Source organism: Perna viridis, chromosome 8 (assembly GCF_037379345.1).
Source record: "Perna viridis isolate PV_CMFRI_1.1 ecotype Kerala chromosome 8, ASM3737934v1, whole genome shotgun sequence".
Taxonomy (NCBI): domain Eukaryota; kingdom Metazoa; phylum Mollusca; class Bivalvia; order Mytilida; family Mytilidae; genus Perna; species Perna viridis.
The window spans coordinates 34,247,221-34,275,152 of record NC_142452.1 but is presented as its reverse complement, the minus strand read 5'-3'; the positions used below and the strand labels follow the sequence as shown (position 1 = coordinate 34,275,152).

The following is a 27,932-nucleotide window of genomic DNA, read 5'->3' as shown; positions in this document are numbered from 1 at the left end:
AAACGGTTGCCATTTTGTCAACCAGGAACGAAATTCGTGCACATGCGCAATAATCTAGTAGAAAAGATATCTTTAAAAACTGAATATCATATTTATATTACCAGGTAAATTGATAATAATTCGTTTTTTTTAGTTAGATGTTTAGAATTTAGAAATAAAGGCGGTACGATTCATTGCTTTGTCTGTTCAAACAAATGTCTTTAACAAACTTATATCAACCGGAATGAAAATTCATCTTAATTGACTTTCGTTTTTGCAGTAGTTTCCTGTTCAAACCAGCTTATACCTGTTAACCATAAATACAGCTATAATGATATTGAAACTTATCTCGATCTCAGGGTTGTTTTGTTTTCTTCAAGGTGAGGTACATATTTATTGAAATCAATATAATCATGTTTTGCATTTGTAAGAGGATTGCCAGCTAGCTCTTGCCTTTCTACCAAATATTGACGCAAAATATTTTAACTTCTTTATAAATTTATAGCTACAAGATATAATTGGATACAATTAATCCCATAGAAAAAAACGTTCGGCAAACCTTAAGGATTCTATTTTGACTTCCTGCAAATTTACTGAAAATAACACTGTCACTGATTTTTTTCTCTCTCTTAAATTAAAATTTTGAGATATTCCAAATTAACAAGTTTTTCATACTTCTATCATATCGTTGACTATTCAAATGAAAACTGGGAAAGAAAAAAAAGTTCGTTGATCGGCCATTACAAATAAAAAGTAATCAAGGGAACCAATATTCTAGCGGAAATCAAAACAACAAAGAATACAAAGCAACCTAAAAAAAATACAGACAAAGTAATAATAGTAAATGAGCAAATCGGACTCCATAAAAAAGCTATGAAACTTTGAAAAATCAATTTTCATGGTACAGATGTATACAACGTAAGGATGAACGAGTTCATGATGACGACTATGACACTTCTGTAGTGACGACTTCAAACTTGTAGCAGCATAACCCTGTTCCAGAAGCCTACATGTAAGACGTCTAGCGCGATACAAAATGTCTGCATAGTTACGGCAAGCTCTGACATAACGTATGAGTTGTGATATCAATACTGCATGCGCAGGCGCTGAAGAGATGTTGCCAAAGATGAAAGGGAAAGTTGACAATTCTGAATGTAAAGTCGTCACGTTTGTCGTAAAGTTTGGTCATTAGTTTTCCTTTACCATCAATCACTAAGTGTATATCAAAATATGAGGCTATCCTTTATCTCGTTCTTTGAGGTAGATGCGATGTATCAAATCCCCAAAACGAGGATTGTTTAACGATAACACGTCATCTATATAGCGGAAACTGAGATTAAAGGATCTAGTTAAACGATATTCTTTCTTTTGCATCAGTTCATAAGAGTAAAGGAATAGGTCAGCAAGTAGAGGAGCACAACTTGTTCCCAACAGAATGCCGATCGTTTGTTGAAAAACGCGTCCACCAAATGCCAGCATTTTGAAAGTATATTTTTCTGAATATTTGGAAGATGATTTTGATTTGTTTTACAAAGTATCAGGAATCTCTGCCGAGAACTATATATTTGTATCTAGGTGTACCATCGTTTATGGGGAAACAGCGATGTATAATGCTTTTTAGTCGGGATTCAAACTGGCTATTGGAAATAGAAGTGTACATTGTTAAAAATCGTAGGTTTTAATCCTGTTATATTTTGATAATAATCTTGAATTGAGGGTCTCCAAAAGATCTTTTGAATTTTCCAAGATCCACATTGAATTAATGCCACTATGGGCGTAACAAGTGTTGTTGTAAGACTGGAGATCCTCTTTGACAGCTATGAGTATAGAAGTTGGAAGTTTTGAAAAAGGTTTGGTGGTACATTTTGCAGATCCCGCTTAATAACATGTTTTTTTTTATGGATTCCTTTGGCGTTTAGGAATCCATTACATAGACGGTAAATCGAAGGCATCGTCTTTGGTAGAGAGACCAAAAGAGCATATCATAAATTTATGGTTTTCCACTAGTTCTTCTTTCGAGAATGTAGTGATAATATAGATCTTATCTCTGCTATTATTGTCTACGTCTACCTCTGATAAAACTACCTTGGATTATAATGTGCGTTTCCATAATATTGACGAGAAATTAACTGTATAATTTCCAAACAAACACGCCCGTGGGCGTCCAGATAGGCCTACAGCAGCATTAAGCTTGTCGTAAAAGGCCACTAAATAGTTCTCAGAACCCCGGCCGATGGCCAGGGTGCCCTGCCTACAGAGCAACTTGGTTGTGTGCTCCAGGTGGTGGAATGGGTACCCCTGGAATGTTACATGCCGGGGTTGTCAGGCCATAATACGGAAGGCCTGACAGCTGACCATAGTGATGCAACGTATTGGGCCACGTTCTTCGCACGTTAAACAACCATTATGTGGTATTATATCGGAGTAGGAACTATTGGGCTCCGTCACAGGATGCTAATATCCTTCCCACATCTCCCTATTTACAGTGGCAATCAGAACTTGCCGACCCTTTTATCCTTTTGTCCCATCCCATTTTTCGTTTCATCATCATTTTATTTTCATTTTATCATTCAGTTCATGTTCATTGCCTGGATGAAGCTGAAATATTGCTGTTCGGGCGTTAAACCCCATCAATCAATCAATCCAAACAAACACGTTTAAAGGTTCCTTTTTTTTTTCAGGGGCAGTGGGATGTAATCCTGCAATATGCATAAGATGGAAAGTAACGAGGCAGGTTTTCAGTTTAACCTGTCAAATAACGAATCTTAAATTCCAGGTTTTAATCAAAGATCAGAATAAAGCTATTGTATCTCATTGTGTTCCCCCATATCCTACCCATTCCTGCAAATCACGGATAGAAGGAGGAATGGCTGAACAAAAACATTCGGAGAATGCAATAATATTTTCCTTAAATAAAACGGACACGCAATGGCATATAAATGGAAACTGGACATGTCTTCATGGACTTAATTCAGATACTGAATATATTGAGGTGACTGTTTTAGGACAAAATAGTATGTATTAATGTATATGATTAGTTATTCTAAATATTAAATTAAATTAATGAAAAATAAACAGTAAAAAGATGCTTTTTTCTCATTTCATGATGACAAACCATTTTCTCTCATAATAATAAGGTATATTGTTTTTAGTACACAATATGACTACCTACAACAATATTTTGTGTCGCAATTTTGCTTATGATAATATTCAATTGAATATTAAAGAATATACAAACCCTACGTAAACAAGTGAACTTGCCTTCATTGTGCACATTACCATGTCAACCAGATGTAATGAAAATGATTTGCAAGAATTTAGTGTAAAATTCAAATATTTTCTTCTTTTATTCAGCAATTATGAATACAATAAACAATGAACATGACCCTGGTAATGAAACTAGAAAGTGTGACAGTGGTTATTCTAAATCTAAGGGTAACTATTCTAACTATATCTTTTATCAAGGACTCGAAATTAAAGAATACATGCAAAAAAATGCTAAGTTTTGTTTTCTCAGCCTCCAAATCGCGTTATCTATTTTTCCTTTTACGTAAAAGGGTAATTATTTGCATCGTTGTGTACTTAGATTACACTTTTATTTGTACTGCAATTCGAAGTTCAACTTCAACGGTATAGGAATGCGCATGTTTACTCACAAACACGGTTATCAACCCCGGGCAGATATGTAGTTGTTCCTCCCGACTGATAAAGTTATAGGTCTGTAATCATAACGTACATGTAAACCCGGTTTTATCAAATATACAAAAAATGAATATATCAAGATTAAATATGTGATTAATAACCAATTCTGAATTTATACTATAGATAACTGACTATATATTTGAGTATATTGGTCTCCTGTGATTGCAAATGTTTTTGAGAACTGACCTGACAACACTATGTACCTTTTAATTTTATTTTTGGCAAGTCTGTGTATCATTGGTACCAGTGAATGCCATCGACAATTTGCCCATTTGCTATTGACATATATTTTTCGTAACCCTTGCTTTGTGCTGTGAAGTTATTAAATTGCAAATGCAATTAATTAGTTTTCTACAGAAAGCCCACCACGAAGCATTGATCTGGCAGACAAAATCAAACTTGCCAATTAATGACTTTAGCTCTTTAAATGTAACTGTCGAACTTGATTTTTGATTCTGTTAAAAAAACATCATTTTGTCTTGAAGTAATATCACAACTATATCCTTTGTATCTAATTCGATAGACCAGTTTTTAAGTAGGATAAACAGTTTATCGTCGGTAATCCCTCATGGCTTAAATCGATTAACAAATATATCAAGAGTTGAATAACAAACAGCAACTCATCGAGATAATGTGAGATACACTTATTATTTGCCGCTCCTTCAATGTATCAATGTAAAATTGTAGAAAAGGTTTCAAAAACGAATAATAGACGCTCTTATTGGTATACATTTATCGAAATATTATTCATGTTCAAATTTAAAACAAGTCAGATAACATTCACTGGGGGACAATTTTAAAAACTGATTTAATATTAGCAAGCAAATAATTTGAGTTATCAATATTCGAGTTACTGACATTGTAGTCGTCTTTGTCTGTATTATCATTCACTAAATTATTAGGTGGAATGACGTTTTTTGAGCTTGAATTCAGTAGTTTCTTGTCTTACAGCAGTTGGTGGTACACGAAATGCTGGGAAGGAAGGGTCTAGAACGGTCCTGATGATCGGCCTCAATTAGTTTTTTTTTCGAGATTTGTTTCCTCGTAACTTTTACTTTATCTTTAAATTTGTTTTTAAATCACCCTTGTATAGGTATTCGTGAACCAAGAGTATTTCAGTTTGAAACCAAATTGTAAACCACTCATGGAGTATTTTGTAAAATATGTTAAGATGGTTAATAAGCTAGGCCTTTTTTTCACTTTATCAGCATTTCCTCTCAATGGTCTAAAGTATTAAGCTCATTAGTACATGTATCATGAAGGAATTTAATACTAAGATTTTCCAACTGTCATATGCATCTTTGTAACATTAGCTGTTCAAACAGATGTCTTTTAAACATTTCGTGCAGCATTCATTTTTTAACCTCTAACTCAACCGCATCCCCAAAAATATTTACATTTTAAGTATAAATATATAAAGAAGGAAATATTGCTAATTGTTGAAATCCATTTGGAAAAAGTTTCGCCTTGATCAATATGAAACTTTTAAATGTAAGTGTCCTACAACAAAAATGTTGTTTTCATCTTTTTCGCATGGAAATCATTGATTTGAGACGCGTTCAAGTGGAATCATATTATAATCTTAAACCACTACCAAAAGAAAAATATGCTTTATTTTCATTGTGTAGCGCTGTGGTATTTGATCTTCAGTTACTACTTATTTAACTGAGCACGAAACGTTTAGTGTAACTTATATGAACATAATAGAGTTTACATTTACACATACATTTTTTGTGATTTCAAGCTCGTTCTATATTACTTGTTCCCATTCTATTCCAGTGATAAAAAATCTGGCGATTTGAAAAAGCACACTTGTACAATCTCGAATGAGGAATTTATTATTATCTAGTCCCGAGGTGCTTGACTCTATCATCCCTGTGTTAGCCAGTAAAATCGGCCAGTCATTATCAACCATGATTGAGCAACAAGTAAATGAACGGGTACAAGCAGAAACAAAATCACTGCGAGAAGAACTAGCGAAACAAAGCGCGGATATTAAACACAATGAGACTAAAATTTGCAAGCAGTTTATAGAAATCTCCCATCTTGAAAGGGTCACAAGGGAGAGTATTACTGCTGTCAAGGAGTGCGAAAGGGACATTGATGCTTTGTATCAGAAAATAGCTGACTTGGAATATAGATTGGAAAACCAAGAACAGTATTCCCGTAGAACAAGCCTCCGCTTTCACAATGTACCCGTGCCCATTGGTGATGACGGAAAAATCGCACATCCAGTAAATACCGACCAACTCATATTAGATATATGCAACCAGAAAATGAAGCTGAACATCCAACTTCAGGACATAGGTCGGACACACGTCATCGGTAAAGTGCGCAATGGTAAATCGCAGGTGATTGTCAGATTCATATCCTATAGGACTAGGCATCTGGTGTACTCCAATAAAAAAGCACTGAAAAATGACTCTAACAGTACATTCATTTCTGAAAATTTGACGCAGTTCAGAACAAGTCTAGTCAAGAGGATTGCCAAGCTTAAAAATGACAATCAGATAGAGGCCTACTGGACCTTCAATGGCAGAATATTTGTCAAGCGTACAAAAGATAGTACAAAGCTTATTGTAAATTGTCATGACGATATCTCCAACCTAGAGCGAAGGATCCGGGAGCAACCACCGTCATAAAGTGTCTGGAATGATGACCAGAATAGCAATGATGGTGTAGAATAACTTAGGTATTATAAACAAAAAATTTGTAGAAACTTAATAAACTTTTGCCAAATTAACAATTCATAACTGTCAACCAAATACTTTCTTTGTCTGTGTACTCTTTATGTTATAATATTAGAACTGTGTATTGGGTTCAAAAATATCCACGTCAAAGTGAAACATGTGATCTTTCATTGTTATTGTTACCTGGTTATTGATACTCACCTGTTCCACCATAGGGTTTTTCCTGTTGCTAAATTTAGAATAGACCACTTACCTTGACTAGAAAATTTCACATGTGTGATTAAAAGATGTTCATTTTCTCATTGTTTTTCCTCGACAACTTCATAAATTCTCTGGACTTGATGATTAATTATAAAAACGATTTCAAGAGTTAATTCTTTTCCGGCGAATCAAAAAGTAGTTGATTTCGTTTTGGAATAATTTCATTAACCAGGTTTTATAATCTTAATACCAATATCTTGCTTGTAGACACTGTTAAAAAAACAGTAGTTATTTAATATATTGTATATAATAAGTACCAAGTGTATATCATTCATTTCTGCTATTTAAAATCAAAACAAATGCTGCTTGATGTGTATGAATGAAATATAATGTCATTTGAATTCAAAATATCATGGTATTGCATTCAAAATTACTCATGATACCCGAATAATTCATTTTGTTTGTGTTTTGTAGTTACTGTAGTCCGTGTTCAGAATTATTCTAAAATATATTTTATATTGTAGTTTATGTATTTTCCATCGTAATGTATTTTGTACTTTGTTTTGATTTTGGATTGCTGCTAGGCCTGAAGAACTGTAACACATGTCCTAGACCTCTGCTGTTGCAGTTCTGCGGATCTGTCAATCCTGACAAAACCATACAATGGGTACGATGTGCATTGTGATGGATATATCTCTGCAATTATTTAGAATGATGTTTTATATCTAAATTTACTAAATACAAGTACATGTAGTTATACAAATTTTCAGCTTTTATGATTTACCATATTTTAATGCATTTCTGTGTTCGTGGAAATCTCTCAAAATGATCCCTAAATTCCCCAATGAAATGATATTTGTCTTTTACCTGTATATGTCTCCATATCTTGTGTTTTATATTGTTTCTCTTTGTACATTTTTATATCTGTTTATCTTTTCTCTTGGTGATGATGATTTGATACGGGTTACACTTTATAACCATGGCTGTACTGTGGTAACTTACCTTATATCTGTCCCTGTATTAGATGATGGGTAGTGACCTTAGTACTTACAGGGCAGCCATTGGTATATTCAACAACAGAAGATTTGTCAAATCTGGGCCACTAAAACCGTCAAAATCCACGTTCTTTGAATTGTTGTGTATTAATCTAAAATGTACATTTCTCGTCGTCAATCTGTCCATCCTGCAGTCAGTTAATCATAATATTGACATTGTTGTTCTGCTTTTTGTACTCCATTTTATTTTGATCGTCGGTAACATAGAGATGAACCCTGGTCCAGGATCATCTACTAGGTCATCGGTCACCGACAACTCACTATCGATATGTAACATCAATATCCGAAGTATCAGAAACAAACTTAATTTCTTAAACTTGTTTTGTGAAGATTTTAATATTATTGCCATCACAGAAACACACTTAGATCCAAACATTAAGGACGAAGAAATCCATTTAGAATCATTTTCTAAATCCATTCATCGAAAAGATAGAAATGCTTTCGGTGGCGGTATCTTGATATTAACCAAGGAAAATATCCATGTAAAACGAATGAATATGTTGGAAAATGATGTTGATGAAACTATCTGGGTCGAAATTAGTACAAATGGTCAAAAATTTCTATTATGTAATGTTTATCGTCCATCAGGTACAGATTCGGAATTTTACACGCGCTTGAACCACTCGATAGGTACAAGTTACCTATACAGTCACGGTTTAGTGATCTGTGGAGATTTAAATACGGATTTACTTGTCAGAGAAAATAATAGACTTCTCGACACAATGAATTTGTTTAATCTCACTAATGTGATCAAGAAAGCAACAAGAGTAACTGACCAACGTAGATCTTTGTTAGACCCTATACTTATTAGTGATACATTGTCGTACAGCTTTTCTGATGTTTTTGATGTTCCGAGATCAATATCGGACCACGATGCAGCTGTAGTATACCTACTGTGCCCACATAAAGAATCCGTAGCCTTTAAAAGACATATTTGGTTGTATGATAAAACGAATAAAGAAAAGTTTTCAGCTGATTTACAGGCTCTGGATTGGAATGCCCTCCTTCCCGACGGTCCAGATGTAGATCAAATGACTGATATATTTACAGAAACATTTCTGGCCGTCGCGGGGAGGTCCATTCCAACTAGGGAAGTTACCATCAGACGAAATGACAAATCGTGGTTTAATAACGAATTAAGAAGGGAAATAAGAAAACGTGACCGTTTACGGAAAAGGGCATTAAAATCAAAAACCAACGATGACATTCTTAAGTACAAGAGGCAGAGAAATAGAGTTAATAATCTTAAAAAATCAGCAAAAGAAAAATTCGAAAGTAATTTGGACAATTTCATTTTAGAAAATGTTAACAACCCCAAAGCGTACTGGAAAATAATGAAAATGTTGATAAAGTCAAACAAAGGTTCCAACTCTATACCCCCACTTCAGAATATTATAAACGATCAGGATTTAAATGATATAGCATATGCAGATGACGAGAAGTGTGCATTACTAAATAAATATTTCTGTTCAATCACTAAATTGGATGAAGAAAATCATCAAGTCCCGGAATTTCAAAACCGAACAAATCATAAATTATCGGACGTACATATAGAAGAGTCTGAAATTATTGATATTATTAAGGTTCTAAAACCAAATAAAGCATCTGGACCCGATGTTATCAGTCATAAAATGCTTCAGCTGTGTCCTGATAAAATCGCTCTCCCATTGCAGAAAATTTTTAATAAATCTATTCAGCAATGCAAATTTCCTACTAGTTGGAAATTGGCAAATGTGACTGCCCTCTTCAAGAAGGGTGATACATCTTTACCATCCAATTATAGACCCATATCATTAATAAGTTGTGTTGGAAAAGTAATGGAAAGAATAATTTTCAAATATGTGTACAACCATCTTCACAGCAACAATCTCATCTACAAATATCAATCTGGTTTTCTTCCAAAACATTCGACTGTCCACCAACTACTTGAAATTTATAGTAACATCCTAAATTCACTTGAGAAAAAAGAAATTAACTGTTTTGTTTTTTGCGATTTTTCCAAAGCTTTTGATAAAGTCTGGCATAAAGGTCTTATGTGTAAGCTAGATTCGTATGGTATATCAGGAAATCTTGTTAACTGGTTTAAAAGTTATTTATTAGGTAGACGTCAAAAGGTGATTCTAAACACATCATCCTCTAACAGCTGCTCTCTGTCGGCTGGAGTTCCTCAAGGCTCGGTCCTCGGTCCTCTCCTTTTTATAATATACATAAACGATATTGCAGGGAATTTGACATCTCTGTGCAGACTGTATGCAGATGACACTTCTTTCAGTTACTCTGACTCTGATAGAGAGCAGATATTTTCTGTTATCAGTCATGATTTGGTGGAACTGGACAAATGGTCAAACAAATGGCTTATGTCATTTAATCCGGATAAAACTGAGATTATGGTATTTTCAAACATCGAAAAGCCTGATTTTAATTTCTCCTTAAACGGTACAAGCGTTCCAATCACAGATTGTCACAAACATCTTGGTGTTACATTTAGTTGCAATGCTAAATGGAACGATCACATTGAAAACGTTGTAACTAGTGTTAAAAAACACTTGAATATCTTGCGAAAGCTAAAATACCAACTTAACCGTAATACATTAGAGAAATTATACTTAGTTTACATTAGACCCATACTAGAATATGCTCCTGAAGTCTGAGATAATTGTGGGGTTTGTCTTTCGTCTAAATTAGAAAGACTTCAATTGGAAGCTGCTAGAATAGTGACAGGTTTACCTATCTTCACCAACTCAGAAAAACTCTACGGAGAAACTGGTTGGGAAAAATTAGAAGTGAGACGTAATAGGAGAAAGTTAAACATGATGTATAATATCGAACATAAAAATGCACCTGCATACCTATGCGATCTAATTCCACCTAAAATCCAGTCACTTACAAATTACCCACTTAGAAATGGAAATGACATTATGCAGCCTTTTTGTAGACTATCTGTGACAAGCGAGTCGTTTTTTCCTTCTACAATTAAAGAATGGAATAAACTCGATATCTGCACGAGAGAACTAGATTCAATTTCTAAGTTCAAGCCCGCTTTTAAAAGTAATACAAATATCTTGCAAGTTCCAAAGCATTTTTCTTTTGGTCCACGGAAACTAAATATTATTCTGACCCAGATAAGACATTCTGTATCTTCCTTAAAGCATGACTTGCACAGAATGAATATAGTGGATGCACCTTTTTGTAGATGCGGAAGAATGGAAGATGTTAATCACTTCTTTTTTCATTGTCCGTTATATGATGAAATAAGAGCACGCCTTTTAAACCATATTAACTGGATTCCTGATACTTTAACAATAGATGTTGAACTTCTTACACGTGGTAGTTTGGAATTAACATATGATCAAAACATAAGTTTATTGAAGCACGTTCTAGCCTTTATCAAAGATTCTGAGAGATTTTCTGTTGTCTAATAACTTGTAAGATATTACTTTGTGTACCCACTCTCCTACCACCATCATCACTATCATCATCACCACTACTTTTCTGTCAATTTTTTTTTTTTTTTTTTTTTTTTTAAATTCTTTTCCATTTCTTTCTCTTTATTTTCTATCTTTAAATTTAACTGATTATTATAAGTATACACAGTTGATGCATGCTCAATGTCATTTTGTTACTGTATATTATATTGTATTTAGGAGAGAACTTCGTAAGTGTGATTCACTTTTGTTCAATCCCTTTTGTTTATATGCAAATAAAATATGTTTAAACTAAACTGAGGAATTTAATTTTAATCACCTATTACTGAACGATAATTTATGTATACAATATTTGATTTGCCTTGTTATTTACATAAAGTTTTTTTCGTGTAGAGAGAAATTGGATGTGTTTAGTAGACATCTTTGTGTATGGCGTAATTGCATATATACTAGGAATGGTCTGTGGAATATTTGTGCAAAGATGTTACATGAAACAAAAAAAAGGTATTGTTTCTATATTAAATAACATTTTTAAAACATACTTATTCTACCCCGGACACGGCTTTTTATGAACAACTCGGCCAATGTTTCTGAAAAAGCAAAGGACGCTTACCCTACCGGTGCACCTGGTCCATGCTCCCAGTTTTTAGTGGAGTCCGAGTTGTTCATATGCTTTTTTACTTTGTATGTATGATTTTAGTTACTTTATGTTCTTTGTTGTGTATGAAAGTTTTCCATGACTGGTCTTTGTCCCTGGATTACATTCTTTTGATTACCGCTATAACCTTGGTTAACCGCCGTGCTTATTACTCTTAGTACGCTTAACACAGTGTTAAATATTTTTTTTGTTGTATACTACAATGTTTTTTTTTATTTATTTATTTATTTAATAATGAGGAGCCAAAAGACTTTCTAGTGTATGTACAAAAATGATGCTAACAGCTATTGGAATCCTAGTTTGATTTAACCTACATGCAGTACAAATTTGAATTCAACATTTCTACTAGACAAAATCAGATTCCATTTGTCCTAAGTGGATTCAGAATCTTTCTAGATTTCCATTTGTACTATAGTATTCATATTTGTCAAATAAAATCATAGATAAACAAGGCTGTTTAGAACAAAAGACACAAAAGAACACGAAGACAAATAATCATGCATATGAAAATAAACTTTAAAAAAAAACAGAAAAATGTTACAAGTCGACCAGATGTGGTGGTAGTTTTTACCTTTACCGATTGTTACTCGGTTTTGCAACTTGTATATATATATATCTCGATCAATATCTGATGTAGAACTGGCATGTTCGAAACGATTGAGACATATATAAGGATGAAAATATACGTTGGTTCAAATTTCCTTTCAGTTGCTAGTTCTTACAAGCTTTGTCAGTCGACCAAAGGTACGTTCAAATAGTCGAAGTTGTTTTGTTCTATAACATATTTATATGTGTGTGTTGAAAAAAATTTAGTTGGTGTTTTTTGTTTACACAGTTTTGATCCAATTATTATTGTTTCTTTGGTATCTTATTCTTATAAAATACAAAAATACCAACTACATATATTGCAAATCGATATGCTTTACACTTGTTTCAATAAGTAATCTCTTAACAGCATTAGCATCAAATAACAAGGTAAAAATAATTGTATTTTGATATTTCATAGGTTTAAAGGTTATCATAATTGCATTAGTAACAACAATTTCTATGAACCTATTGATATGCCTGACAGTGTACTTTACGATTAGTGAAGATAAGTGTGAAAGTAAGTTAATTTTTCGCATTTATTTCCATAAAGCCAAGTCCATGTACTAGCAGTTTATATTCATTCATTGCTACATATAAATTTCGTTTTTTGTGGTTTAGATTTCATTAATAAAATAAATATTCGATTGTTTGATTGAAGCTAGGCATTTAGTTTCTAGTATGTTGATGTTGAAATTAGTACCACCTTCTTTGTTTTGGTCAGGACGTTACTATATGGTGATTGCAGGGTGGTTCTGTGGATTAGTATCTGGATTTCCATTTGAAAGGATGATTCACTTTGAAATTCGAGGTAAGCAAATACATTTGTAATATTTTATCTTTACAATTATTGCAATTCTTCAAAATGCTTGCTATTAATAAGATCATACACCATCAAAGGTAGGTGGCGTACTAATATTGGGGCGCTAATAGAAAACTTGAAATTTAATCCTAAGCAGTTATACTATTCTCTCTAGTCTTGCATTTGTAAGCATATGACAAGATATATCCATTCTAGGTTTTCAGGTTTTATCAGTCAGGTAGGACGTTATGGTGTAAATAGTAATTTGGTCTATTTTCGTAGGCCTCATACCATGCTATTGCAGTGATATTGTTTGTCATATCATTTAATGTTATATAGACTGAATATTATATGTCAAAATCTGCATCACATGTGGTATCAATCCGGGTCTCCTATATCACGCCAAGGTTCACCGGCATATGATACAGATTTTGACATGTCATGTTCATAATATCATATACTCTAACTATACTATAACTATACTAAATGAGGTATATTGTTTTCTAAATATATGATACAATAGTATAATCGGTGATTATTATAATTCATGCAGTACTGCTTCAATGGTTTGCGTCGACTACATATCTCACTATTTCAATGTTATATAATGTTGGTAATACCATAAACTACAATAGTCATTCAGAAGACATTTGCTTGAGAGTTAATGCAGGATTTGGGGCATCCAAATTTCTCATATCTGCAATGTGACCGCTGGTTATATCGTATCTTGTATCATACTCAAAGGGGGAGATTCATCTAAACCAGACCAAGGCCCTGTTATTTAATAGTGAATTTAGTTTACCCACAGAAAAGACATAGGCTTTTTGTGGTTAAAAAAACTGCAGACCGAGTTGATATTACATTAACATGTTGAAATAAGTTCAAAAAGTGCCACTTCTATGAAACTTTCTCCTTAAAATAAAAATATGAAATCAAATGTTTTTCACCAAATATATACATTTTGGCTTCATTTTTACTGAGGTTTTCGTGTTTTTATTTTTTTTTTTTTTTTTTTTTTTTTTTTTTTTTTTTTTTTTTCTTTTTTTTTGGTATAAATAAACAGCATAAGTTTTACTTAATATCAATATCTATACTGATTTATGCAATACTATTTTCAGAACTGAATTTGATATAATTCAAAGCCCATTATTGTGATTACAATTTTTTTCATTATCTTCAATCAGTTTTAAGCGTTTGAGTAACTGTCCTTTAAACACAAATGTTATCTGTTTCAAACATTTAATGAAATATTTTATATCTGAATGTGCTGAACTCAATACATCTTCAATTCATTAATAATTTAGATTTAAACAATTCAAATGGAGATGGAAACTCAGAAGAAGACGGTGAAACGGAAATTAAGTGTTAACCTTATAATCATCTTTATTCATGTGGACAAAAGTTTAAATCATGGATATGGTGAATATGTCAAAGAGACAACAACCCTACCGGGATGAAAAATGTCACCTCAAGGCCACCCATTGGTTTTAAACGATTGCCGAGGAAAATACTCACACCATATGATAGGCTGCAGCTGGTCCAAAAACAAAACATTACACTTAGGTACAGCGAAAAAGTTACCCAATTTACTCCAGCAACATAAAAGTAAAAACTGAAAGTGAAAACGAAACTATATATATACAGAGACCATAAATTGTATCGCGCTAGAACTTAGGCTTATGGAACAGGGTTATGTTGCTACAAGATTGAAGTCATCACTACAGAAGTTTTGTGGTCGTCATCATGAACTCGTGGATCGTTATGGTGTATCCATCTGTACCATGAAAACTGATTTATTCAATGGGTCATAGTTTTCCTCGTTTGTCTACCCCGGACTTGAGTTTTTATGAGCAACTCGGCGGGTGTTTCTAGAAAAGCAGAGGACGCTTACCCTACCGGTGCACCTGGTCCATGGTCCCGGCTTTTTGTGGAGTCCGAGGTACTGAATTTCTTTTGTTACTTTGCATGTATGATTTTAGTTACTTTATGTTCCTTGTTGTGTATGACTGTTTTCCATGTCTGGTCTTTGTCCCTGGATTACATTCTTTTGATTACCGCTATAACCTTGGTACTCGTGATTACTCTTCCTGAATTGGGACAGATGAAACAAATGAGGCAGAGTTAAAGCACTTAAACATAATTACAATACTCTCCCTTTTAAATCTGGCCACTGTGAACACGCCTAAAATCAGTTTAAAAGGTCTTAGTCCCTTGTTAAAAGAAAAAATAAGGAAACTGATTATACATTACACAAATGCACAAAACAAAGAACTACTAGCAGTAAACTAATATACCAGCTCCAGACCAGTTGAAACCTACAAAACGTTATGCCCATAACATATTAATAGCATATTTGACTTTTGCTTATATAATAAAAATGAGCATAGAAATCAGCAGGTTTCATTATTGAACTAGAATGTCAAGCTGTAATGTGAAGTATTGTAATATAGTATTTCTTAAAGGTCTTGTTTAAATAGGAATTTTCAGGATTATTAATTTTGCAATTATGCAATTAGATGGTTTTGTTTCTTTGTAATGCCGCCTAATGTGTTTATCTATGACCATAAATCGCAAAAAATGTATACAAACATATATACTATGATATAAGATTACCTATTTAATCAGTCATTTTGATAAAATTTTAACGATTAAATCATTCTTCCGACACAACATGATTGACTCTCAAAAATAAACATGCCAATGTAACTCCGTTACAAAAGTTATTTTTACGTATTTCTTTATAGCTATGAACTTTAACTTAAGAATTTACCACAAGGAGCTTTGGAATCTTCTATTTTTATGAAATTCCATATCAAAAGGTCAATTTCGGATTTTTCATTTTTTTTTTTTTTTATTTCTCGAACTAGAATTTCTTTCTTGGTTAACAGATTATGATGCAAATTTCTAATCCCATGTAAGGAATTCCTGGCCTCTGTTTCGATTTCATTTTCAGTTTACTTCATGTTGCTGGAGTATATAACGGTAAGTATTTCGCTGTACCTACGTAATATGTTGTTTTTGAGGACAGCTGAAGCCTGCCTATTTGTGTAAGAGTTTCTTCGTCGTTCATTGAAGACCCAGAGGTTGCCTTGATCTGGCAATTTTCATGCCGGCGGGGTTGTTTCTTTGAATACATTCACCATATCCATTCTCCTTATATAATGCAAATAATTAAAAAAAAACATGATTCATAATCACCATGTTTTAATAGAAAACAATAGATCCTGAATACTTGGCAAAGTCTTAAAACTCATATGAGAATATATGCCAAAATCCAATGATCAATGAAAAAAGCACATTTGTATTATCAATTATTTTTAATATGAAAAATATAATTTCCTTGAAATAAATTCGTCATCTTCAACTGAAACTTACTTGAGTTACTATTTAAATGAAAAAATTCAAAAACAAAATAAAATGTATAACCATATGAGACATAAATTACACGTATATTAAGTATTCAATGTATTGATTAGTCATCAGCATTATCACTTCTTCCCTCTTTGCAGAGATCAAAACAGAATAGAAATCAACAGAAACGAACAAAACGTTTCATTTTATGTTAATTTAGCTACATATAGTATTGATTCCTAAATTATTTCTAGTCCAATCCCGACCTTTCAGAACCGCATAAAACAAATCTTCTCTATTTTTCCACTAGACTGATTCCATATAAGCATATCGTTTCATCCTTTTTAGTGGGAAACCTTGAAAGAAGTGTGTGTAGGTGTATGAGTTATCAAATGAATAAACAGAAGTACAACTATTTGAAAATGTTATTATCAACTGAAAAAATGTATTATTGCATTTAAAACAAACGTATCAATCTAGTAAGACGAATTAATAATTAACAATATTCTTATGATTTATGATATGTATACAATACTTTAGTCCATAAGAAGGAATTAAGGGGTTATCAGTCTGTACTGTCCCGTGGTGATTTTCGAATGTTAAGAATTTACAATGAAAAATTGGGTTTACTTTTGTATTTTATGGTTGTAATTTTGCAATTAAAACTATAAGCCATACATTTGTTTCTTTGTAAGCATTATTTGGGTTATTTTAGTTCTGTGTTGTGTGCGTGTTTTCCCTATTTGTTCTTTGTCACTCGATCGCGTGTTTTTGATTTCCGTTGGAATATTGTTCCCTTGATTACTCTATCATTCGATCATAGATTTGTATTCTACTGGGTCTTTCTACTACGTTCCCTTCGCTCTTTTTTGAAAGATCCATGTTATTTTTTAAACCTTTGATGAATATTGTTTAAATGTTTGCCAAGCTTACATACGTTACATTTGTGTTGGTTTAAACGAAGATAGCAACGTATAACTGAAAAGCAAGAGGGCAGTAAGAGTTTACTCTTAATTTATTTTTTAGTTATATTATCATATTGGGAGATACCTGTCAACAAATGAAAAATAAATAAAATTTCATATTTCTGATTTAAAATCAAACGAAAATACATTATATAAATCAGAATACAAAAATTAGGAAATGTCATTGAAAAAAGTTTTGTCAAAACGAGGATTTGTAATACAATATTGACGAAACCTTTTTAACGGTTTATAAAGAAATTAGTCATGCTTGTTATGTCGAAGTATGACATTTTTTACCTTTCCTACAAAATAAAATGATTTGAAGTATTCTGCATTTTAAAGTACTTTACTTTCAAATAAATAATAGAAGTAGGAAAACTTTAATTGATATAAAATATACTCAATCAACGCAAGGTTTTCATAAATACTATTACATAAGTAGATAATCCATAATAGTTTCAGGAAATCGTTTTTAAAGAATGTTTAATGGTCATGCACTGGATATTCACTTAAAAAACCACAAGTCACCGAACTTGATTTCAAGATACTTGTGCACTTTGATTAGTTTTTATATCAAAAGAAATCTTACATGCTTTCAGATGTTGAGAGAAATGTTGAGATCACTAAAGTCTAAAGTTTTAAAACACAATGTGCATAAAACAAGTATGTTTGTATTACTCCCGAAAAAATGAAATATAATATAAATACATCACAAGAATGATATTCTCAATAGCTTTTGTTGAATTGTCCTTACCTTTAAAAGTTAATGTTTTGTTGTTGTCCTTGAAAATGTGTCCACTACATAACGGTCTTGTTTTTGTGCCAATTGTCAAACAATGTTTCCCATGTATCCAAAGAGGAATACCTTTGTTAATACTAAATCCAGGCATAATAATGACAGCGCATCAAAAGCATTGGCAGAAATAATGAAGAAACCATTGGTGTTATGGTGTTAAGGTAGCCCTGTACTATATTGTTTCTCCAAACGAGTGAAATGAGTGTAAATAGTAGTAAGAATGCAATAGTGAATTGACAAAATAAATTAATATATTTTCAAGGTTGTTGTGCATCTTATAATTTTTTAATTTGTTGTCGTTGGGTGATTATTTATTTTAGTTATCTTCAGGCACAGCAAATTCGCTACAAAAGCATTAATAAATATAAGTTTTTAATAAGAACAAGCTTCGAATAATCTAATAAATATGGTTTGCACAACTCACGATATCCTTAGACTAATTTCATATCTTTACACAGATGAGACGCTAACATAACTATCAAGAGAACAAACAGTGTTTGAGTAGTCTAGAGTATCATAAATCTTCAAGGCAACACCACCCGATTAAACAAAAGCTTTGGGCGACGGACAAAAGTTCTGGAAAATGCAAGAATTTGGACGACATGTGTGGAAAGTTTGAAGTGTTTGTAATTCAAATGTGTGAGAAAGAAAACTTTCCTTTATCTGTTTTAGAAAAAAATGTAGACGTTTCGAGTTTAAAAATATATTGAGTTAATTTGAAAACAAAATGTATACTTATTATAGCATTGCAATATTGAAAAGAATCAATTATACATACAGTAAGATATTCGACATTTTTATGGGACACCATATGGCAAATGTCGGCTAGTTTACACGATAACACTATATTTTAAGGAAGTATATAAAATGCAATGTTATTTTGAGCTGACCTGGCCAAAGGCCATGTGAGCTATTGCCATTACTTGGTGTCCGTCGTCGTCGTTAACAATTACACAAAACTCTTCTCCTCTGACACTACTTGACCAATTGGAACCAAACTTGCTAAGAATGTTTCTTAGGCTATCATGAATAGAAATGATGTGGGGATTTTTGATTCGTCGAAAAACATGTTACTAAAAATAGAATATAGGGGTCAGACAGTAGTTTTTTGTATATATCTCAAAAACCGTTAGGATTAGTTAAATTCTGACATGGTAAAAATGTTCAACATGATGGGATCTATCTCTGATTAAATTTTGATTTTAATCAGTTAGGTCATGTTATTGCCCTTTTCCAACGATTTTTGCTATTTTTAATGTTATGTCTTTCAAAAAATCTTCTCAGACACTACTTGACCAATTGAAACCAAACTTGATATGAATGTTGCTTGAAATTTCTTGCATAGAAATGAGTTGGTAATTTATGTCCGTCAAAAACATGGTCACTGTTACTAAAAATAAAACATAGAGGTCAGACAGTAGTTTTTCGCATATATCTCCAAAACCGTTAGTCTTAGCCAATTTTTTTCAATTCCTGAAATAATCCTTATTATTAGGACTACAAAGTTCTTCAGGGATAAAAGTTGTCAGACGACTCCTTGTAGGATTTATTGCCCTTGAAAGGGGAAAATGACTTTGAATTGTTGAAATGATCCTTATAATCACAGACTTCTTCATGCAACAGTTTTGGACTTCTTGTTAAATTAATTGCATTTGAAAGGCAAAATTCAACCATGTAAGCGATTCAGGTTCCTATGAGCCTCTTGTTTTTGAATAGCAAATATTACTTCAAATCCGATAAATACATGGGTATAGAGTTATTTTAAGGAGATACATTGAGATTTGCCAGTCTTTTCTTTTTTTTAAAACCTAATTTTCTTTAGTACTGAGTCGAAAATTAATTTCAAACTAGTTTTTACCCAAGGAAGACATATCTAACACTTGCATGTCTGTGTTAACATCTATTTCTATAGGTGATGATAATATAGCTCTCCTTACTATCACAAGTGTCCTTATAAATAGATAAATGAATATTGATTAGTCTGTCAAATGAACGACAAAACCACATTCAGAACTCCTTACAACCTTTATTAAGGGAATCAAATGCATTACCGTGATAAAACTCACTCTACAAGTGGCGTAATTCAAAACAGGGGACTAAAATATGTGCTTATCAAGTATGGTGTAGAGAAAAGGTCTGTTTTGTGAAAAAATATACTTATTCTAACAAAAAGTACACCAAGTCTGGTGTTGTTAAAGTGTCGGAATTTAATGTCGACATTTTTGTCAAATTCCAATGGGAACGAGTTGTGTGACATTCTTGGCTGATCCACGCCTGCACTATGTGAAGTCAGACTTAACAGGGCTACTACACAAACAAATAGAAGCTGGTAGGCCATACCTTTTTTTAGATTCGTTATAATACAGGGCGTTTGAAATCGACTTTATGACAAACGTAATGAATTTGACTTCCTCATGGTACACTTCCTTTTCCTAATTGCAATATCACAACATCGCTAGGGGTATAGGTATACATTTCACAGTTGATCCGTTGCCGTCGATTTTTGCTTGGACTTTCTCTGTTGAGCACATTAATCAAATAAACTTTGTATGTAGGTATTGATTCAACCTTTGTTAATATAGTCACTACAGAAGGTTATCGGTCATCATAACTATTTGTTTAACAAATATAAAGATTATCTCAAAGATGAGACAAGATATCTTCAAATACTTTCCACTTCCGACCAAATTGAAAACCGACCGAACTTGACCCTTTCGAACTGAAGCGGTGAACCCCTTTGACATTAGTGACACCAAACAAGTCAAGCTGTCTATGCCATATGATACACTACGCTGTTTTCCCATTATAGTAATTAATCACACTACCATCATGGGATGACGTTAAAATTACACAAAGATACATTTCATTTTTCTTGAAATCTTCGAATACTATGTCATTTTTTCGCATGATTTATCATTATTTTACATTAAGCTCAAGATGAAATGTTCTTCTTGTGCTTTATGTGGATTTTTTTATTATATTAATTTAATTAGTCTTTGTCGGATAATTGTCCTTCATTTTCGAATCACTTACTTTATTGATATCGCGATAAATGAATGACATTTCCGAAGTGTGAATTGTTTTTGATGGGAACTCTTTGTTGCTCTTGTCAGGGAGCATCATTATTGTAGTTATAGCTGGACTATTACCAGATTATACTCACTTGCAATTTGATGGACGCCGCTGGCTGAGCATGACATGCTCACCCGTCCAGAATACCTGTTTTTTTTGTAGGAGTTCATATTGCTAATGCCTTAGTTTTTTGTAGTACGTATTTTTTTTTTCTTTCAATTTTCAATCTTCCCATTGTTTCAGCTTCCAATTTTCTTTTAACGATATTTACACTGTCATGTAAATGATGTTAACAACTTAGTAATATATTTTTCCTATCATTCTGTGTATATGTGAATTCATGTTTAAATCTTCTTGCCAGGACTCTACTTGTTGTAAATTCAATACTTTTAATAGTAAGTTATGTTTATTCAAAATCAATAGTTTAACATTGCTTCAAAGAGCGTTTACATATACGAGCAATTTCAAGTAGAATCAAAGCTAACACTTCCCTGTGCGTTTCAAACGGAACTTGGTTCAATTACTTCCTGCAAATTACAAATTCATAAATTAATATTTTATATAAATATATATATATATAAAACCGAATTTTCACTTGATGTGACATATCATTTCCATGAGATGCAGAAACGAGTTGAGAACTAGAGATGAGTGTATATATTGAAGGTTTTATCGTCATCTGCTTGATATTCGGTAAGAATTGGTGCTCTTATTTGTCTACACCATTTCACTAGATATACAAAACATATGCAAAAGGATACAAAAATGCATGTGTGGTATAACAATACAAGAACGAATCATAAAAATGTATTGTTACTGCCAATACTAAAAGTCTTGAATATAACGTTAACGAAATACATCATGGGTTAACCAACAAGATAGTCTGTGATATCTAGAAGCTGACGATGCCAAGTATGTGTACTTTGGCTTTTTTAGGGGTTTGCGTACTAATGCTGTTGTGTAATCATTTACCGCCAATAGTCTTTGTCCTATGATAAGTATTCCAACTGGATACACAGCAGAAAGAAATATATATTGTATACTTGAAACTCGACGGCGCTACAAAACATTGCAAGCTCACAAACCTTCCACATCAATTTGCTGTTAAGAGTTTTAACAAGATTTGCAAGGACGTTTCTCCTACCGATGCACCTGGTCCGTGTTCCTAGATTTTAGTGGAGTCCGATTTTCTCATTTACTTTTGTTGCTTTGTATGTATTATTTTCCTAAGTTAATGTTCTTTGTTGTCAATGTATGTTTTCCATGTCTTGTCCCTGGATTACAATCTTTGACTTTCTCTAGAATCTTGGTTCACATGGTTACTCTTGCACAATTAAAAACAAGTAACTTCTGTTTTCCGTGCCATTAGTGTTAGTATTTTGAAGAATGAAACGATTTGACATGATTGCCAGATAAAACTGTTCTCGAAATGGAAATGGGCGCATTGAAACTGTCATAGTATTCATGATCGTAACGATGAATAATTCAAATAACAATATAACTTTTCTATCAGATACTTTAAAAATGGTTACGGGTTATCAAAGGAGCCAATATTCAAGTAGAAATCAAAAGAATGTAATCCAGGGACAAAGACCAGATGGGGAAAATTGACACACACAGCGATGGACACTAAATAATCAAAATAGTACGTATAAAGCAACAAAAGATAATGAACAACTTGGACTCCACTAACAACTGGGAGCATTGACCAGGTGCATCCGTAGGGTCAGCGTCCTATGCGTTTCAAGACACACGCGCCGAGTTGCTCATAAAAATCAAGTCCGGAATAGATGAAAGAGAAAGGAAAACAATGACATGTTGAACGAATTGAGCAGATGAATACACTGAAAGGTCCACGAGTTCATGATGACGACCATAAAACTTCTGTATTGATGACTTCAATCTTGAAACAATATAAGCCTGTTCCAGAAGCCTAATTGTATGAAGTCTAGCGCGGTACAAAGTCTTTGTAGTTCATAGATGAAGGGAAAGTTGACAATACGGAAGGTGAACGCGTTTGTCGTAAAAAAACGTTTTAAGAAAACGTTAAGTTAACAAAACAAGCATGAACAGTAATGTATATGATCAATATTGTCTGTCTCTTCCAGGGATGCTTCACACACCACAGGCTTTGTTTTAGTAGGCTAATAATAATAAAGACTATTCCAATTAAAATGTTATTTGTTACAAGTGACATGAACTATCTTTTACAGACGGGAAAGCTCACAAATATAAAACAGATAAAAATTGTGTGAGCTTCTTTAAAAACATCTAGCCTCATAAAAGTGTGGCGTACAAAAGGCACAAAGAAAACATTTAAGTATGGATTTTTCCAGTGTGCGCCATTTACCGAGATGTATTTAACTGTACATCATCTACATCTAAATTTGGTAGATGTGTTAAAGAGTAAAGTAGGACATTATTGATAGAAAACAAATACACATCATGTACCTTGTATCGCATAAAGTATACTTAAAGATTGGTTGGTGAACTGCTTACTATAAGAAATTTTTTGTACTTGTACATGAATAATTCATTAAGAAAGTTCTTTCTTGCTTATGGAGTTGAACAGGCAAGTCCTTAACACAACAAATCAGTCTCTTAACAATATACAAAACACAATCGGAAAGGTACTTTGAAGAACCTAGAAAGCCGACACATTTACTATAAATCTTTGACAGTGTCCTATTTCGTCTGTTACTAATATTTCAAGGCCTGACTGAAAGGGTACTGTGCAGCATTGAAATGATGGGAACTATCTGTACCGAATTATTTATTGCGTAAATCTCCCGTTCTCCGTTTAACGATTTTTATTTTTAATACGAATGTGAATGTTACAGTTACTACAATTGCCGAAAATATTACACTTCACGTTCCTGAGTATGCTGTAAAAGGGGAGAAAATATTGGCCAAGTGCTCAACTGACAATCAGCCATACAGCAGCCTCGTTGAATTCTTGTTTAATGGTAAAACACTTGATTCGCTAAGACGAAAAAATAATGGGTGCTTTTCTGCCGCCTACACTATGTATTGTCCTCCTACTTACTGTTGCTGTGACGAAACTGGAACCAAGTATGAGCTTCAAATAAAAACAAAAAAGCCTGGTAAAGTGGAAATAACTTGTTCCATGGCTTTTGGCGATAATGATCTCACATTTGTAAGGAAAACAGAAGTTATCAATGTAATAAGTAAGTACTGGTTGCAAAGCGTTAATATTACATGTGTAGTATTTTCACACTAATGTCGGAAAGCTGTCCGTTTTGGCTGTATTTCTACTTTTTTTTCTTCCTTTTTATTTATTTTTTTATTTATTTATTTTTTTTGTTGTGTCTTGTTATTGATGTTTTTGTAAGTTATTTTGTTTATTTTTGTTGTTTTTGTTTTTGTGTTTTTATCGTCTTATTTCTTTTTAAATTGCTTTATGTTATTGATATAAATCTTGTTCTGGACTGACAAATTCTTGCCGTTTTGTTTTTGTATTCCATATTGAATAAATAAAAGAATAAATAGAAATTATGAATATGTTTGGACAAAGATAGGCACGGCGGAAGCAATTTTCAGACTTTCAAAAATACATGCGAGATATTGCTATTCAATGGTGATTATATTGGCAAGGTTAATCTTATTCAAAGACAATAATACAATTCATTTAATTATTTTTCATTACGTTATTAATGTACAGATGTCGATGGTCCATACGTCAAAGTTGAAAATGGATACCCCCTCAAGATAGGAAGAAATCTTGAAATATCATGTTTTGTTGACACTATGCTGAATGTCTATCTAGAATGGGACTGCCCTTTCGGTGAGGTTGGAAACATGTCAAGCACGAACAAAACTAAAGAAATAAAGTTAAAAATGTACTTCATCTATGAAATTCTTGGAAAGACATGTGTATGTAGACTTCGGCACAGATATTTAAAGAAAACAACGACATTTGTCTTCAATGAAACAAGTAGGTTAACTTTTGCTGGTAGTGTGGTAGCCCATTGTTTATGTTATATCGGTTATTCCTTAATTATCCCTTTGTTCTTTTATATCATAATGTTCAATAATAAAATCAACAATCAATTTTTTTATAAACATTTGACACATCAAGGCAGAAATTTTTCCAATAAAATTATGTACGTTTATTCGACTTTCAGTTTCAGAAAATGATGAGCATACGAAATATTCATTTAACTATGACAACTTTATACTGGCTATAACCAGCCTGGGAGTTTTTGTCATTACAGTTGGAGCAATAGATGTTATATTAGTTTTAAAAGAAGGATATTGTAAGTTTACTAAATATATTGTTACATAATTAACAGGTGTCGCCAAAGTAGCTTGAATATAACATCCTTCTACAGAATGTATTGCTAGTACAAAGTATTTTGCGTATATTTACATCATTTGCATCCCTGTATTTTGTTCCTGTTTCATTTTTAACCTTCGTTATGTTTATTATCCATCAATTTTTCCCTTCGAATCAAGGCTCGATATTTCTAAATCTATAGGCAGTGACTTAGCGACAATTAGAATTTCATCTCAATCTGTCCTGTTTTACTGGCCTTACACTTTCAGGCAAATATTTACAAATTAAATGAATTAAGTGACAGATTACAGGATGATATGTTGTCTGGGGGTTGTCTCCTATTTAACTATGTAAAACACGTTTGTCCCCTAAAATAATTTAAGTATAAGCCTTTATACAAACGACCAAATACACATGAAGGTCGAATGTTTTTCATTAAGTCCTATTAATTTACACACGTTTAACATTGTTTACAACGACATTGGAATATTTTGATGACAGTGCTCTTAATTTCTATTACACGAAAATGGTATCTAAAATTTTTAATAAATATAATACGACCCTATTAACAACCCTTCAAAGCAATGAGTATTTTTTATACTATTTGTACAGAATAATGTATCCACACAATCATTAGTATCATGATTGAGTACTGAATAAGATAATGCATGTTTATGATATTTTAGTTCTTGTTAAGTAAAATCTTGGCTTTGAGCAACTCTACGATCTCGAAGTATATTTATGATTTATTTTTTTAATTTCAGAATTTTTTAATTTCACGAATAAAAGAAACGAAATCGTTCAGCCCGAACGACGGGAACATTCTGAGTAAGTTAACATAGTCGTGCATGGTTCCTTTTTATTTGCTCCGTAATTTCCGGGTTTCAAATTGAATCCTTAATTGTGTTTTAGTGTTTGATCAAACCACAAAAACTGGAGAACAATATGTACTCACATTTCACCTTAGTATAACAAGACTTTCATTTCTAAACACATTGAATTTTAATTTGTGATAGTTCATAAACGATTCTTAGCGCGATGACGTAACATGCAAATTTATGCAGAAATAAGTACAGGTTAAAATCATAACATTTAAGTGGACATAATATATACACACATTCTCATATCATAGTGCATATGTTTTGGTTCTTAATATTTCTGATGTTTCTCCACATGATAAGATTGAAAAAGATACGGAGAAGTGTAGTTTAATACAACGTCAAGGTAATACTATTCGTTAATAACAACCTATCACAAATTCAAAAATATGTTTGCGCTGCTAAGAAATATTCCACTCTAGTAATGCAAGAGATTTGTGGATATTGTTATTTATTGTGTAACTCTGTATAATTACAGCTCAGTGCATGCGATATCTTGTTTTATGGACAATTAAAGGAAATAATGACCTAATTTGGGAGTGTCGGAAATACATTGTTGAAATGGAAACTTATACATAAAAAATATGATAACAGATACTATCAATATACACATTTGATTTTATCCAACAAAGGATCCATTTAGGACCATTGATCCTCCAATTCGAGGTAATATCTAGAAATATGTACATTTCACACATTATGAAACATATACGTGTGTTGACTGACCAGCACCTGTTATTTTTTTATTTATTTATTTTTTTTTTTTTATTTATTTATTTTTTTTTTTTTGGTTTGATTTTTCTCTTTTTAATTTTGTTTGATTTTTTTAAAATGTTTGGTTTGTTTTGTTTTTTTTTTTGTTGTTATTTTCATTTTGATATTTGGTTTTTAAACTATATATTTATAGATATCATGAGGCATCAGCAGAAGTTGTTGGTCATGTTTATAGCTATCCCTTAGAAGGTTATTTGGAAAGCGTCAACACAACCTCTAATGGATATGAAGAGATACAAGATATTTTTATTGAAAACAATGAGGTGTTCTTGCATGGATCAGACCTTGAACAAGTCGATTCGGCTAATCCGTACTTGGAAGTTATACCCTAAAGCATGTCCAGAACTAATGTAATATATATAATATTCATAACAACAACTGGAAGTGTGTTGTTATCTTTTTGTTCCTATTTTGGTAGTATAATAAACTTGCTACAAGTACCAATATTATCCTCAAGAGTAATTCGAGGGCCAAAAGATTCGAAGATCTAATATTGAAAGTACAGTGGAACACTACATATATCAACAATTTAACCAAGCATTGGACTACGGAAGACGAATTTGTCAAGTGGAGTGAATCAAGATGGATATTATTTATTCACATATAATGACTAGGGGGCATTGACATGGTCTTGACTTGATTCAAAATATTTTACAAATAAGATTGATTGGTTTTGATTCGTGTAGTAGTTCATCAGCACTA

At 32.6% G+C, this 27,932-nt stretch overlaps 1 protein-coding gene across 14 annotated transcripts; it reads left to right on the top strand.

The window, feature by feature from the left end:
• The first annotated feature begins 4 nt into the window (after window positions 1-4).
• LOC148610328 (uncharacterized) lies at window positions 5-27,907 on the top strand. Of its 14 annotated transcripts, XM_088542790.1 has the most exons (14): window positions 23-104; window positions 260-359; window positions 2,661-2,993; window positions 3,334-3,414; window positions 11,446-11,556; window positions 12,419-12,454; window positions 12,717-12,815; window positions 13,020-13,106; window positions 24,122-24,469; window positions 24,964-25,236; window positions 25,427-25,558; window positions 26,343-26,406; window positions 26,935-27,122; window positions 27,364-27,907. In XM_088542790.1, coding segments are annotated over exons 2-12 (1,551 nt in total). In that variant the 5' UTR covers window positions 23-104; window positions 260-310; the 3' UTR covers window positions 26,345-26,406; window positions 26,935-27,122; window positions 27,364-27,907. The 14 variants fall into 14 exon arrangements, with proteins under 14 accessions (XP_088398929.1, XP_088398922.1, XP_088398926.1 ...); XM_088542789.1 differs by lacking the exon at window positions 26,935-27,122; XM_088542794.1 differs by lacking the exons at window positions 12,717-12,815; window positions 26,935-27,122 and having other exon boundaries at window positions 17-104.
• The last annotated feature ends 25 nt before the right edge of the window (window positions 27,908-27,932 follow it).

What these genes read in the sequence shown, in the direction of transcription:
- LOC148610328 (XM_088542789.1), top strand. Translation starts at nt 311, where the DNA reads ATGATATTGAAACTTATCTCGATCTCAGGGTTGTTTTGTTTTCTTCAA. An exon ending in GACTGTTTTAGGACAAAATA is followed by an intron (nt 2,994 to 3,333) that starts GTATGTATTAAT and finishes TCTTTTATTCAG; the next exon opens with CAATTATGAATACAATAAAC. An exon ending in TAGTGAAGATAAGTGTGAAA is followed by an intron (nt 12,816 to 13,019) that starts GTAAGTTAATTT and finishes TGTTTTGGTCAG; the next exon opens with GACGTTACTATATGGTGATT.